The 16,867-nt window shown below is 37.2% G+C and overlaps 1 protein-coding gene across 4 annotated transcripts in view; it reads right to left on the reverse strand.

The window, feature by feature from the left end:
- Window positions 1–16,867, reverse strand: part of SORCS2 (sortilin related VPS10 domain containing receptor 2) — a 132,741-nt gene that overhangs the window by 50,988 nt on the left and 64,886 nt on the right. For all 4 annotated transcript variants that reach the window (XM_088131501.1, XM_088131503.1, XM_088131500.1 and 1 more), the window contains 7 exons: window positions 15,751–15,869; window positions 14,926–15,015; window positions 12,788–12,967; window positions 10,721–10,867; window positions 7,551–7,653; window positions 1,140–1,216; window positions 82–173 (listed from right to left, as the gene is read on the reverse strand). In XM_088131501.1, coding sequence (XP_087987627.1) covers window positions 82–173; window positions 1,140–1,216; window positions 7,551–7,653; window positions 10,721–10,867; window positions 12,788–12,967; window positions 14,926–15,015; window positions 15,751–15,869 — 808 coding nt within the window. The remainder of the gene's footprint in view (window positions 1–81; window positions 174–1,139; window positions 1,217–7,550; window positions 7,654–10,720; window positions 10,868–12,787; window positions 12,968–14,925; window positions 15,016–15,750; window positions 15,870–16,867) is intronic.

Raw genomic sequence — 16,867 nt, forward strand, 5'->3', positions numbered from 1 at the left:
AAAAAAAAGACTCATTTCAGTTGGAATATTTTTAGTACTGAAAACATGGTAGACTAAAGAAAGTTTTTACTGTAGAATTACTTGAGTATTTTCAGAGGAATAGATGTATCTTTGATGGCCACAATCACACCACCATGATCCAGATACAGGATATGATGCTCTTCTTCAAAAACCTAAAAGCCAGGAAAAGAAAAAGAACAACAAAGTAATTAGGTTTTCAGAAAAAAACATATTACCATATTGTTGCTCCAAGGCTAATACTGGGAGGGGGATTTCGTTGGAAGAGAGGGGCAAAGCACTGAAGTCTGGGAAAACTGAAGGATGGAGTGACAATAGAATCTTAGGAGTGGGGAAATGATATCCTTTTCATGAAAATTTCAACATAAAATATTTCAGGTCTCGAAAACGGTAAGAGACACAGCACTGATGATGGGAACGTATGTAAAACTGAAAGAGATAATATGATATAGGAATCCCAAGTGATAATGTGAGGGTATGGAAAGAACAGTACATTCATTTAAAACATCATTCAAGGAAGAAATAAGTAGTACCATAATTAAAAAAATAATGGATCACCATGCTTTCCCAAGACTATAGCCTTCTGCATATTTACTGAATGTGAAAGGAATTAATTTTGTGTAAATATGCTTAGATCTAGATTGCAATTGACTAAATGTTTAAAAAATGATTTTGTCATCATGCCTCCAAGAAAAAATCTCAGTACTAATGGCTGTAAAATACAATGATAAAAAATATGATGTCCTTAATCTAGTTGTTCATGGATACAAAACCAGATTCTGTTGGGCACAGAGTTGTGGCAAGATGATTGCTAATATACAATAATCCACTCATTCTTTCTACCTTTTAGAATTGATTTGGGCTACCATTAAGGACCAAGCTACTCATAATGAATAGCAAGCTGCTGGGCCATGTTAGGATTCACACATAATAACCTTCATTCAGCCTGGACTATTTGTTGAAAAGCTTGTTTCTCTCTATATTTTCTTTTCACTGAATCACAGCATGCTTATGGATTGTGAGATTCTATTACTTAATAACATTTGTATATAAAAAGATGTAGAATGAACCAAATCCATCACACTGGGTTCATATACAAATTATTCTCTTCATTCCCATACCTGTCTCCATGTTTTGCCACAGTCAGATGTTATATACATTTCTTCCTTATATTCCACAAGCTGGGCACCCAGATTTCCTGAGAATAAAAGTATAATAAGGGTTATTAAACTATTGCAAATGGTTACTGTAGTTAGTTCTGAAACAACCTCCCATTCTCCACCCCACCCTTATGGCTGGAAAATCCCTTGCTGGCTGGGGAATTCTGGGAGTTGAAGTCCACACATCTTAAAGTTGTCAAAGTTGAGAAACACTGCTTTAGACTTCCCATCCAGCAGCTTCCAGAATTACGGAAACTGAAGCTCCACATACCTGGAGGCCACCAAGTTGGAGAAGACTATCTTAAAGCTACAATCAGCCCAAGTATAACCCTCACCAAAGAATGATGTGGGATTTGTTCCTTTCTCAGTGGCACTGATGACCACTAGCCACTACTAACAGAATTACATATCAACGTTTTTATTTTATGGTATTATCTATTAGCCTTGCCTCCCATTTTTATCCAGGAATTTATAAGCAGGGTACATAAAGGTATTCCACTTTATGCTAACAACAATACAATAATCCTACATAAATTAAATTGAAAGATGGCTACTTGTTCACAGCAGTATGTGAACTTCACGGCTAGGTAGTGAGTTAACCCAAGTTCAGGGGTGTATTTGCAACACTTCATTGACTTAGGGGACTTTTATATCATGTTCTCTCATAGCATCTCACATTGCCCACTTCAGTTTGAAGTAATGGAGTATCTCCATCACCTACTACATGAATTTTTTTTACTGCATTTGCAATTTTCTCTCTTCAAAGTCTTTTTTAAAGATATATTTCAATTGAAACTAGGCACAATGCAGAATTCCAGAAATGCAGTAGAGAGGCTGCCAGAATTAGCCATATTAAATTAAAACACCATCCTCCAAATAATTGCATAGCAATCATTTGTTTCCTAATAAAAACATAAAACTATTGGAAAGACACCTAGCCCAGATGAGAAGGGAAAATCAGTTCCAGAGCAGAGATGGTTTCCATTTGTTTCATGAATATTTTTGGAGTGAGATTATAGCACTTCTGTTATCCTAGAAAAATTACAGTAGATCTTCTTCCTTTTCCCCATAATCTCAGCTTCTAAACAAGAGCTTAAATATTATTTCCAGAGGGACAGCTGTGTTTGCAAAATAAAGAGTTTATTTAAGCACTAATAAATCCATGATCACATATTGTTTTGCAAATCAGAGAGTCCGCTTCATTATTTCCAGTCCCTCAAGCACTACAAGCTTCTGTTTTGTTTTATCACCCTTCTCCCAAACTTGTAATAACTATGTTGTTTTAAACGCCATCCCTTTAGAGAATTTGATAACCAAAGGCAAGGTAAAAATGCTATCTTAAAATATCCCTGGATGATTGTACAGTTCTCTCAGTGGAGGATTACACACACACACATACACGCATCTCAACTCAAATGTAAGCCCTGTCCAGTTCAATGAGACTAAACTCCCAGGTAAATATGTATCAGACTGCAGTGTTAAAAATCTAAAAAGTCAAATATAACACACACAATTAGCCCTATGAGAAGTTAAGCTTTTAACGAGCTCTTTCTTCTAGATTGAGCTGTAAACAGTGGTTGAAAACAGCCGATAGAACTCAGTCTAGCAATTGCTTAAATGAGAAACTGCATAGAGTATAAGGTTCCATATTTTGTGTATCTGTATATGTCTCTCTCTGACATTCCCTAAATTGAAGAATGGAGTTCATTGGCTAATTAGTTTGCTTCTAACGCTACATTCTTTCCTGCTGGATTCTCCATTATGGCTGGAAATGGTTTGATAAAAGTTATTTGGGCCTCACATAAGCACAGCACTTTTCTGCTTTCATTAAAGCAGCTGCAACTTTTTTCAAGCTTAGGTCTAACCGCTTTAATGAACCACAGTGAAGTGCTGCACTTGTGCGATGCCCAAAGCACTTCTGAAGAATTTTTGAAGCATGCCCAATCTGCTCTCCACAGTAACTTGGCTTTACTGTTGTTTTTCCTAATGCTGCCTGTCTTTTGGATTTTTTTTTCCTTTTAAATTTCTATGGTCCTTTCTTAGCATTTTTTATTCAAGCAGGAAGTGTTTCATCAAGACTTCTCCTCTTAGTTTATAGCTTTGAGGTTCATTTCACAGAGGTGCAGAAACTGGGATTAAATTTCAGTTCCTACAGATGATATGTGAATTGCATGTTAGAATGTAGATTGTATGCTAGTGCTTTACTTTGGGGGGCATTGTTGATAGCCTTGCATGCATTGCTGGAACTTTATCCTATAGGCATGTGATGGTCATGTATCCAAACTCGAGGTCTTACTTTAAGAACAGGCACATCAAGCCACTACATTGTCTATTTTTTTACTTCAGACTTTGAATCAGCTCTGTAAAGACCCTTGTTTGGCTTCCACTCCAGACATTTCCTTACTGCAGCTATCAAGGATTCAATCTATTACACAAGCCATCCAGGATGTTCCCAAATTCTATGCTTACATGGTCTGCCACATTATGGGTACCCAAGAAAATAAGCCTTCACCAGACTTGCAATTGTGCTGTGGTACATACCAGGACTTATTCTGTGACTTTTTCTGTCATCAGAATCTTCATCCAACAATACCAACTAACACTATCAGTAATTACTAGCTCTGTTTATTCTGGTATGGTTCTATGTGTACCTCTAAGGTACACAGACCAAAACTACTCTGGAACCTGCCTGTGAGTTCTTTGGATTCACTGTTTATGTTCCTACTGCTTCTGCCATCTGTTCCTTTGTCAGTTTCATATTTGCATGTACTGCTCCAGTCATTAGTTGAAAAATCTGCTTCAGATTATTTTTCTGATCTGATTTTTTCTCTCAGTATCTGAAACAATTTCTTCACTCCCCCTTCTTCTCCAGACCCAGCAGGAAAAGATCCAACTCCCTTCTTATATCCTTCACAACAGCAATTACTCTGAATGGCTAAAAGCCTGCTGGACTCAGAGGCAGATGGACAGAGGTCTTCTCTATGCACTCTATCTCTGGTGGGGTTTCATCTGTTTCATCTGTTTTTATTTTTTTACTCCTGTTCCACGTGCAGGAGAGTAAAATGAAGCACAAAGGAGCAGAGAGAGTTCTGACACCAACTGAATCACTGCAGATTACTTTCAATATTTTGTTTAAATGACAGCTAGTCAACCTATGTAAAGAAATTAGGTTACTGGAAAAGATGAGTAGATATTGTAGAAGGGGAGCCATGTTAGCCTAGGGTGGCAAAAAAAGAAGTTTCGTAGCATCTTTTCTAACAATTTTTTAAACAAGACATAAGCTTCCATGAGCTGCAGCTCGCTTCATCAGATGCAGAGTGGCTAGACTGATGTAGGATTTAAAGTGGGGTAAGGTGGAAGGGGAAAAGGGAGAGAAAGAGAGGTTTGCTATGCAGATGCAGTTTACCTGTGAGATAAATTGCAAGTTCCACAACAATTAACTATGTGTTAATTATGTGTTAAAAACCTATTGTGCTTGTTGAGACCTGAGACTGCCTGAAACCTTTTGATGTTTGTGAGTTCAACTATTTCTCGCTCAGTGGTGCTGTTTTCTAAAATAGTCACTTTGATATCTGCTATGGAGTGTTCTGGGAGGTTGAAATGCTCTGATATTACTTTGTCCTTGTTTTGAGTCCTAATGTCAAACTTGTGACCATTAATTCTTCTGCACAAAGTTTGTTCCATTTGTTGGATGTACAATTCAGAGGAGCATTGCTGGCAGATGATGGCATGTATCACATTAGAAGAAGGTCATGTGAAGGTGCCTCTAATTTTGTGTGTGTACTTGTTGAGGCCTGTGATGGTGCTCTTGGTATAGATGTGAGAGCAAAGTAGACATCTGGGTTTGTTGCAGGGTCTGATTCCCATGTTGACATCACTATTCTGTTGTTTCTTGTTGCTTGTGAGAATCTGCTTCAGGTTGGGTGGCTGTCTGTATGTAAGTACAGGTCTGCCACCCAGTGCTTGAAAAAGTACAGCGTTATTTCTGCAGTATGGGCTGTAGCTTATTAATGTGTTTGAGTTGTGAGTTGTAGGTGACAATCAGTTGTCTGTTTCTGTGGTCTATCTTTTAATAGATTCTCCCTGGGAATTGATCTAGCTCTATTGATTTGTCTATTGATGTTCTTGGGTGGGTAGTTCAGTCTCCTGAATGTTGGTTTAATTCCATCAGTTGAGCATCTCTCTCAAATGAGCCAGAACAAATGCAGTTGTAGTATACAGCCTGGCTGTAGATGATAGATTTGGTACTGTGTTCTGGGTAGAAGATAAAAGCATATAGGTATGCATGGCAATTTGAACATTTCCTGTATACTGTAGCATTTATGTGTCAATTGTTTAGTTTTATGGTGCATCAAGGAAGTGGACTTGTTCTGAAGACAGGTCTAGGCAGTTCTGATTTGTGCTGATTGCCAGTTGATGTTCCACTAGGTTTTTTATTCAGCTCTTAAAAGCATGTTTTCCCCTTATACACAGTCATCCACACTTTTCATTCTTATTCAAGGTCTATGTGAAATAATGTGGACTTGAAAGGGTTGTTAGAGCTGCACGTAGGGAACTCTATGTCAGATGCAAGGTGACGTAATTGGTTTCAATGTCTCTTCTGTAGAACCAGTAGTATTTCTAAGGTTACATGAAACAATACAGTGTTCTACAGTGAGAGAATGTGTGTATCTAATATGAAGGCTTCAATGCTAGAATTAATCTGTTAGTTTAAAATGTAGTCTGCAGCTTACAAACTGCACATATCCTTGTGCTGAGCCTGCATTTAACATGAGCTTCTTGCGAGCCCTTTATGTTACCATGCTTCCAAGCAGACACGCAAACAACACAGTTTATAACTTGCTTTGCTGACAAGGAGCAGAGAGTAGGGATTACGTTAGTTTAGATACTCATAGTTCTCACAGGAGAAGGAGGGTGCAGATATGAAGTAAATCTTTAAAAAAACACCCTAGAGGATTCTGAGATGAATAAATTTGGAAATGGAGGTGAGGGCTGGCAGCTAAAATGCCTAATATGGTCCTAGCTCTGGTGGCTGCTGAAGATACACTGTTGGTTTAATTCCAGAGAAAGGATAGCCAGTGAACTTAAAATGGATTGGGCAGAGGTTGCACAGTTCAGAAAAATATTCTCACTTGTACATTTGAAACACTGTCTTAGCAGGGGAGAAAGGACTTTTTGCATTGGTATACAGAGCAATTAGAAGCTATAACACATATTTGCAAAACTTCTTGATGGTATTTTCAAGACGGAAAAATACTTCCGCTATGTTTTATCAACAGAAAACTGGAATGCTGTTTTACACCATTTCTTTCAATCAAATAACTGTGAACTCCTAAACACACCTTGTGACAATTTTCTAAGACTTTCTGTGATGCCCCAATACCATTCCTCAGCTGCTACTGAATTTTGCTAAGTAAATTAAAATTGGACTCAGTTGTTGAAAGATTGGACAAAAGGGGAGCAAAGAAACAGAAGAAATCAACCTATGAAAAATACTGGATGGGATTCCAGAAAAAAATGCTTTTATTCTGGATAGACCCACTTTTTGCTTTAACTACGTCTACTTCTGTGTTTTCTATCTGCATATGGTTCTGGTACATTTTAGTACATTGACATGTAGCTCATAACAACCTCTCCTCACAAAATGGTGCGCCTGCATGATTTCAATGGAATTTAATCACCTTACATCAATATAATCCAGCATAATGTATTGTGGATCAAAGCACTGACAAGTAATCTCAAAACTAACTATGCTATAGAATACCTTGAGGTATCTTCAAATTTCACTTTGTTCATATTACAGTTATACAGGTAGTCCTGGTTAACGACGATAATTGGGACTGGAATGACATGATCATAAAGCGCAATGTCATGTGATGGCACTCCCTGTTGCCATTGTTAAGTGAGGATTGTGGGTCGTTAAGCAAGTCCCAGGGGGCTTGCAAGCAGGCTGGCAGGCAGGTAAGGCATAGCTTGAGGCGCAAGCATGGTGAGGCCAGCTATTACTGCGGGGGAGGGTGCAAGCAACTTACTGGAGCAACTTGCGACTTTCCCTACCGGCTTCCCCATTGACTTTGCTTGTAAACATTTATCATCATAAATAACATTATGGTGATAGCATTTGGCACAGCGATGCCTATAGAAAGAGGTAAAGGCATAACAAGAGAGGGAAAACTCTTGGTCAGCTTTAGCTACTTATTTCCCTCTGTGGATCAGACTTTCACACACAACAGAAATAAGCAGATAAGATGGAACTGAAACCACTAGCTATTAGAGATAGGTAATTTGTGACAGAGAATTGTATTATTATTATACACCTTTTTGACCGAAGAACACCAAAAACAAAGTGTTAAGTTGTCTTTCCTTTTTTACCTGCTCCCATTATGAGTCCTGGTGCTGTATCCTTAGTATGAACCATCCCTGACACATATGGATTGTCCGGCCACCGCAGATGGAGATGAAGGTGGCAATCAGGCTATAAAGTTAACGAAGAAAAAATTTTCTTTTTAGCAGAATAGGAGGATTACCTTTAATTACGGAAACAGCCACACCAAGAGTAAACAACACATAATGACAATATACTGTTACTATTACTGTAATAATGACATTATATTGAAATTTTTACCAGTACATCAGCACAAAATATTACTACAGAGGTACACCATCAGTATGTGAAAATACTGCATGATTTCTTAATGCAATACATACAGGTAGTCCTCGCTTACCAACTGCCTTGTTTAGCAACCATTTGAAGTTATGATGGCATAAAAAAAAAAACAGCTTTGTGACCAATCCTTGCATTTACAACTGTTGCAGCATCCCACAGTCAGGTGATCACCATTCAGCTGGTTCACAACTGGCACACATTCATGTAATCACCATCTGCATGCTTCCCAACTGGCTTATAACAAGCAGAGTTAATGGAGAATGTGGAAGTAAAATCGTAAGTTGCAGTCATGTGATGTTTCACTTAACAACTGTGGTGAGTTGCTTAACAACTGAAGCAGAAGTCAGGTCATAAGCCCGTTGCAGTCATGTGATGTTTCACTTAGCAACTGTGGAGCTTAGTGATGGAGTTGCTGGTCCCAAATGTGGTTGCTAAGCGAGGACTACCTGTAATTGTATTCTTTAAAATTATACACATACTTTGTGGGCTTGTATATTCCAAAGGGATATAAATCTGTTTGAAAACTACTTTTGCTGTTTTTAAAATACACCACTTACGAATGCCAAAAGAATAACCATTCCAGACTCTCACAATCACAAAACAGAATTTCTGTGCTTTATAAATGCATTAATTACCTTGATTATTCTAATAGGACCTCATCAAGACCACAGTGTCTCTGATTACATTGCTTTCAGGTATTTAAGGCTTTAATTGTCCTAATGATTCAGGTATTTGGGACTTTAGTTGTATTAACAAAAACCAGGTATTTGGGGCTTTAATTGTATTTTTCCCAAAGAGATGTAAAGGGAAAATACTGACAAGATTAAGCTGAATTAAAGAGAGCCTGTCATATTTAAAATGAGGATTCTGTATAATGCCAAAGAGACTCTTTTGATTTTAAATAAAGTAGATATGTATAACTTTTTCAATATTGTTAATGGTTATAATTGATGAGATCTGATAAGCTTAAAAATACATTTTTCACTTTCCTTGAAATAAATTACAATGATTTTTCTTTTTCTTTTTTTAATTTTTAATTTTTAAAAATTAAATTAATTTAAATTAATTTTTCTTTTAATTTTTATCAATTAATTTGTGTGTGAATTGAATCAAGCTAGATATGTTCCAAGTCCAAGATATATAGTTTAATCACCTACTGAAGTTCCAGTATTGGAAGTGTGAGGCTTAGGCCAGCTCCTTCCACTGCTTCATATCAGCTATCCTTTCATTAACCATTGTCATGGTATCCTGATGTCCCAGTTGGCTTATATACAGTATTGAGATGTGAAATGTAGGTAATGAGCTTTTGTTCGCAAACCAATTGCCAATTGCTGTCCATTAACAACAGTGAAAGTAATCCTCTGGGGTTTGAAATAACTGTTAATATTCTAGACTATGCCTGAGTTTTAATGCTTGACAAGCCTGCTTCCAGTCTTACATCAGACACACATCTGGGAGCACCTATTATACCCCCAAGGAAAGCTGATTAAGTTAATTCATCTCTGTTACTGAATATTTTTGTTTATACTGAAGTTGCCTACAGAAAAGTAGTTCTTCCTTCTTCCTCTTTCTTCTCTTTCCCTACCACTACTACAAGTGAAACCTTTATTTATTCCCAACTGCCCATTAAATTGGAGAGTTCTCTCATCTGTCACAATATTATTGCACAAATGTCATTTTATGTCATCTGCATAATATAATTACCCAAAACTGTTGCACCATGACAATATGCAAATGTCGTGTCATAAATACAAGAATTTCGCCCATTGGTCTGAAATTTACTGCTAAACTAAGGTTTCATTGTATTACTGTATTTCCTACCTTTTTTCAGCCTATGTAGATGGAGTTCATCCTTCATTTTATCAACCAATCCTGTGATTTAGCTTGGGCCAGAAAAGTATAGCTACCTAGTCACCTGGTGAGGTCCAGGGTTAAGTGTGGACTTAAAACTAAGTTTCCATTACCATAAATCGATAATTTGGGTTGCAGCATCTCCACATGCTCCATCCAAAATCTGTTGAGGTCAATTGCCTCTTTTTTCCTCAGTTTCTCTCTTGCAAATGCTAGAAAACTAACAATTCTGTCTATCTTTGGTTATCTTGAACATATGTTGCTTAAATTGCACTAACTGTTGTAGCCACAACTGATGACTTGAACTTAGAAACTGTGAAAGACAACTGCACACAATGTGCAGTATCCCATCTAGTAAAGGCCTTCCTATAGGCCTTAACACTATTGTTGTGTTTGTTATCACACTTATGTCCCTTCTTTCCTTAGGGAACTAAACAGCACATTTTAGCATAATCAAAATCCTATGATGTAACTTGGCATAGTGACCGGCTTTCAGTTATCTAAGGGACTCCAAGATCAAGTGTGGATTTTAATCAGTACTATAATCTACTGCCATTTATCTCAGTATTGATCATGATGAGATTTTGAGTCATTAACAAGTATAATACATGCTCTCTATTAATCAAAGTTTATAAGTAAGTTGAGGATCGAACCCAGAAGTTAATCAACTCCAGAATAATACTTACGTGCAAAAAGTTTCCACATCTAAGAAAATGTAGATGTCCAGGAAAAGAGCTGAACACTGACCTCCTTCCTGGCTGTTATATGTGGTGTGCAATGAATTGTTTCATGGGAGAGCATTAACATCTGAAATACTAAAAAATCTGAATTTGCTAAATGTTTAGTTTGATTAATGCATTAAAATGTTCATTTATTCTATACCCATGATCTCCAAATTCATAGACGATACACCTTACTAAAGCCATACAAAACCACTGCAAACATTAGAGTCATATGAAGTCTATAAAAGGCAAGTAGACACAGTTTTTTGTTGCCATTTTAAGAGCAGGGAGGAAATACTCACTGGTTTGCAGTCAGTTGGTTTACCATTCATATCAGTAGCTGGAGGCATTAGATAATCCCAGTTACGGCCTTTATTGAACGTTATAAGAGTGGTAACTTTTCCATTTATTTTCTGATTGGCCAAAAACACTCCTTTGACACCTTTAACCTATGTTATAAATATAAAATGTGGCCAAGTTAATAAACAACCTTCAAATATCTATTCAACATATTAAGTCTCCTTTGCTACTAACAGAAAAATGAGCATGTCAATAGCTTGAAACTATTTACTTGGCAGTTATCTAGAAGATCTCAACCTTTTGTATTTTAATCACTCTGTCAAAAACTTGGATCTGACCAAGACAGAAACAGAAGGCTCCCTACCATTTTCCCCCTTAAAAGGGCACCTTTCTAACAGAATACCTGTCAACATATGTATTAGTTATGGGAAGCTTTAAGCACATAAACATTGCAAGAATTCTGTTGATCTCATTATAACAACAAGAGCTAACTGGAGCTGAAGCAGCATTTGCTGATGTGGGAGCAATCTTCCCTTATTGCACCTCCTCCTCCAAAATACACCCAAACAAAGAGAGTGATTGTTCCTTTAGTTGTGTTTTGATTCCTAAGCCCTAGCCTTTCAGAGGCTGCTCTAATTCCACACTCCAAGAAATTCTCTGCCTCAGTACCCATATCAAGAACGGGCAGCTCTGCCCACCTTCTCTTTTACAGGCTCTTTCCTGTTTATTGGTATATGTACTGTCGATTGAGGAACGCTGATCTGGATAAAACTTTTTGAAATTCATTTTCATTTGATTGTCCATGCAGTCACAGCCCTTCCCAACCAGAATAAAAACCCCACTTTTCTAAACTAGAAATCTGTTTTCCTTGTATGGGTAAATTACTCTGAAGCTGTGCTGAACATACATTATACCAAATTTTAGATTGTTAACTGCAATGTAAGTAAATCGTGTTGTGGTATACAGCGGCAGACCACTAAGGGGTTAAAAATTTCTCTTCCCAACAGAAAGATAAGGAACAATTTTGAAGGAGGCATCAGTTGGAGGTGTTCAACTCTTGGTTGTTGAAAAGAGATTGATAGGTTCTAGTTAGACATAGTAATTAAGCCATTGGTTAAGTTAATATTTTTAGTCATATTTGTTTAGGTGTGCTTCTTGGTTTTCCAATTTGTGTGCTATTAAACTCTTATCCTATAAATATTGAGATTTCATGTTGAGAGCTAATCCCTTTGAGATCCATGACTGTACAGGGCTAGTCATCTGATTGGCCAAATACAACAAACCTGTCATAAACCAAATTAACTCCCTGTAGAGGTGAAACATCTTCCCATTCCAACAGTTTATCTAAAAAGAAAAGACTATTGCTTCAGACAGATATTCTTGGGCACTCTGAGGTGGCACATCGCTGAGAAAGGGCAGAAGGTGCTAGGGAATGAAAAGAAAGGGATGGGGTCCCTTCTAGAGTCACTTCTAGAGTTTTCTATCTGTGTGTCAAATTCTACTTTGCTGGAGGCCCCTTCAAATGTGAAAGTGTACTTCACACCCCTCTCTTTGAAAGGGAGATAGGCCAACATTTTGATTATGTGCAGTAATTAATGGGCTACATATGTCTAGATTGAGGGTATGTGTGTGTGTGTGTATATATATATATATATACATTACATATATATAATGTGTTTGACATGCATGTTGCCCCGTAAGTGGGATTGAACTAGATATTTAGGCAGATATATGTGTACACTGACTAAGAGAATTTGTAGACTGAACAATTTTCTTAACAAGTCATAATATTATGTCTCAGAAAGGGAGTTAATTAATGACAACACAGCCTCAGTTGTCAAAAATATACATAAAACAAAGAAGAATACTTTATCTTTTATTTATTTTTATAATTTATACCCCACATTTCTATCTATAGTACTCAAATAAGTATACTGCCAGGAACATTCCTTTTTAGGAAAACAGGAAAAATGTTTCCAGTTCAAAATATTTAAACCAAAAGTCAAAGAGGCTGAAGAAATTTTAGTATAGTTAGTAAAATAGTGGTTTTAAAAACAAAAGCCATTTACCTCCAAAATATCTATTAATACATTCTCCTCGGGTTGCTTGGTACTCCTGACATTCTCTAATGCAATGGAATAGGAGATGCCCTGTGGGTCAGACTGATAGAGGTTATATGTGTCAATCTGATACCATTCCTGGATAGCTATAAACACCTGGCTCTCATCAGTGCTGATAATCTGCAAATCCTGAAGTGAGAAAAGAAAAAAAAATCACCAGATTTATAACCTAGAGCTGCCTAGTGCCAATGAAAATATACCATGATTCCCATCTCCCAAAAGCAACCCAGTATTATTTGGGACAGAAAAAGAATAGTAATAGAGCTTTCTACAATCAGTTTTTCAAGTGCAAGCTTGCAAAAAAAAAATGCTGCTGTATTTAAGAGTTGCTTTAATCAACTGACTCCATAAAGCCACAGCAACTTTTCCAGGTGTATGCAGAAGCTTGAAAAAGGACTCAGCTGCTTTAATGAGTAGCAGACAGGTGAATTTATACAAGGTCTTAAGTACTTCTTTTGAATCATACTCAGAGTATGAACAGCCCAATATGGTAGTGCAACTTTTCACAAACAGTGCCTCAATATGAATTTGATAGTACTGATGCCTGCTCCTTAGGCACTGCTTTAAATATAAATGAATTTTATATACTGTATTGTCGAAGGCTTTCACGGCCGGCATACGATGGCTGGTGTGGGTCTTCCGGGCTGTGTGGCCGTGTTCTTGAAGTTTTGTTTCCTAACGTTTCGCCAGCACCTGTGACCGGCATCTTCAGAGTGCAGGAGCACAGACAGGAGCAGTTCTCTCTGTGCCCACACAGCCCGGAAGACCCACACCAGCCAATTTTATATACTATTTGTTGAATATATAAACAGGAGAGGATTGTGTATGTGTGGCTGGAATGCAAAAATTCAGGTAGATCTTTGAAATACTATCTTGCTTCAGTTTGCAGGACTGCTCAGAGAAATGTCCCCAAATATTACTTTTAAAATGTGGATAACTCAAACATAACTCATGGAGAACATATTACTCCTCAAAAGGAATACTGTATGAGAATATATTCCACATAAGGTCAGCCAGATGTAGGCATCTATTTGCTCATAAGTAGGATTAGAGTGGGATGGGACACATGTAGTACACAAGTTTCACCTCAAACAACCCATATACCTGGTTGTTTACATTTTTGCAAGCTTAGCGTCTTAATGGAAATTTTAGTAGATTCAGCTGGATGCAGTTACCACTCTATCCATGGTTTGGAGTTGCTACAGGCAAAGTTACCATGGTCCAAGGTGTTTATAGTCCTAATTACAGATCCATATGTCACATGTACAAAGATTCCCTTAGGGTTCTTCACGTAACAAGCTAAGCTAATAATGGTTTACTGCAGAGGTGTCAAATACGTGGCCCACAGGTTGCATGTGCCCACAACACTTCTGAGTGTGGCCCGAACCAGATTAAAATGCAGTCGGATAATATTTAAGAAAATAAAATAAAAATACAGCAAAACATAGATAATACTACATTTTAAAACTAAATAATAATAAATTTAGTCACCAATCACCAAAACTCTAAGTTTGCAACTTGTGAGGAGTACTGCATCAGCTTGCGGCCTGAGCTTCATTGCAGCAGCAAAGATTGCTTGGCACTGCCCAGTACGAGCTGAGCAGGAGCACCACATGACCGGAGCTCCCTCTCAGTCCAAGCTTCAGCGGCACCAAGAGACCTTGCTCTGCAAGCTCAGGCAGTGAGCTGGTGCCATTCCCTGGACAACAGGCAGCCAGGCAGGCAGGCAGCCAGCCTTGCACTGATAGCCAACCTGCTCCAGAGCCCAGAACCTCAAGACTTCTGAGATGCCAAAAGCAGCGGAACTCTGCAAATGGGGTTTTCATGGGTACCTGCATTTTCCTTCTCCATCTGCAGCCCTATCTGCGTGCAGGCAAATACCTACCTAAGAGTTAGCACATAAGGACATTCTACTATAGGTTATACTTGAGTGTTTAAGTGCAAAAAAACTAAAATACAAGTATGGAAGCTATAGAATCTCTTGAAGAATGAAGTACAAATAGAAATATATTATCCAATAAGCAATTTCAGTAAATCTCTTCTAGTCTAGCAAAGAAGGAAGAATAATGGATTTTGTGAGTAATTACCTTGGCTAACGCATACTTTGGCAATTTCATCTGTATAAATTCATTCCGACGATAAGAAACATAGTATTTTGTTTGGTTTCCTGAGGACACCTGTGAAAAAAAGGGGGGAGTACAATTTTATCTGTGAAAAAAAAAGAAACGGTAAACAATGTATATAATAATGATTTATTTAATTAGAAACACGGGATATAGAGAGAGCGCACATACAAGGGGCCCTAAAACAATCTTGGTCATCTGCAGAAATTCTTCTTGAGTGAGGGTGGGAAAATAATACCTATCAGGCTATGGGTAGTTAACCTTTTAACAGCTTGGGTGGTTGTACTTTAAACATTATTTTGGGAGTGGGAGTGGGAGGACTCATTTGTTAACTTGGGGGGGCAAAAATGAAGTCTACGGACAGAAAGTTATCAAGCCTGCGCTAGACAGACTTGAAAGTAGTTATCTAGTTAATCAACTGTCTGATATAATCAAAGCTGTTTGTCTTTTGGTATGAAATTTAACATGAATAATTTACCTGCAAACTAAGGATGATGCAAATTATGCAGCAGCAGAGACAGTTCACTGTTGAAGTTGTCAGTTTCATTTTTAGAAGCCACATGGAAAAATGAAACCAACATCAACAATTAGCTTTTAAATGGCAACTCAGGCTAGAAAATAACTTGTCAATTGGAGATTAAGAGAGACTTCAACATTTTATTATGATAATTTTTGTAGTACATCCCTGAGGCTGCATTTATTTCCTTGTTAATAAGCTTCATAAGTAAATAAGCATAGATTTGTACTGAAAGTTATATAATCATTAACAAAATAAATTAACAATCTTACCTGAAGGAATATGTAGTCATCCTGAACTGTCAAGGAATTCTTGTCAATCCTACCATTGAAGGGAGATTTCAGTGATTTTTCAGAACAATTCTGAAACTGGCAGGCCATGTAGTAAAAACCTAAAAAAATAGATAAATGCAAATAAAGAAACACTAACATAATTTGCCAGAATAAAAATTGAATGATTCAGAAAGTTTACTCTTATCACCTAGTGTTGATCTGTTTTCCTTGACAGCTGCTTTTACTCTCTCAAAAAGAGGAATTCCGTATTTGTTGCTGCTAAGCCAAAATGAGCTACTCCTGGGAGAAGGGATGAGGTTTAAAAAGTTTGATTCCAGTTGCAAAGGAAATTGCAGGAGAAGTGAAAGAACGGTTGGGGGAGGGAGGGGCAGGGCTACAGAGCTTAGTGTTTCAGGTGGGTCTGCCTTGCCCTAAAAGCCATCCACACAGGGAAGATTTTTGAGAAGGTATTTTTGTCAAAACCTAGACACATGTAATTCACAAATACCAGAATTTCACATAATTTATAATCTTCTAATAGGACTATGTGAATTTTAGGGTATTTAATGGAGTACTAAAGTATTCAGTAAAATCCCTTAATGGACTTGTCAGTTCTCACTTGTGGGTTGCAATGCAAAACTCTAGATTTGTGGAACAAAATGCTACAAAATTAGAACAAAACATTGAGAACAACTTTGAAGAGACAGGGCCATGTTCAATTTGGGATATTCAGTGGATATGTCAGTTACAGAACAGATATGTCAAATACACTTGTTGGGAACAGCACAAAATTTTAGAATAGGATGTGAGCCAGTATAACTTAGAAACTAAAATTGAAAAGTCAAATTTGCTTGCAGCCCAGATGAATAACTTTTTAAAATGTAAAATAGATTTTAAACCAGAATTTAAAACATTTTTCATATGTTTTCTTAAAATGAATATAGCTCAAATTATGAACATAACAGCAAATAATAACCATAATCAAATGTTATTTCTAATTCTATTCTACTTGCTAATGTGGAGGTGACAGATAAGAATAAATCTGGTAGTTGATCTTTCTCTAAAAATGTAAAGACAAGGAAGTTAATGAACATCGAATATAAAGTGAGAGAGTAGA

Source organism: Python bivittatus, unplaced genomic scaffold (genome assembly GCF_059951505.1).
Source record: "Python bivittatus isolate LINGU-HERP-01145 unplaced genomic scaffold, Pbiv_v1 ctg000960_np1212, whole genome shotgun sequence".
Lineage (NCBI taxonomy): Eukaryota > Metazoa > Chordata > Lepidosauria > Squamata > Pythonidae > Python > Python bivittatus.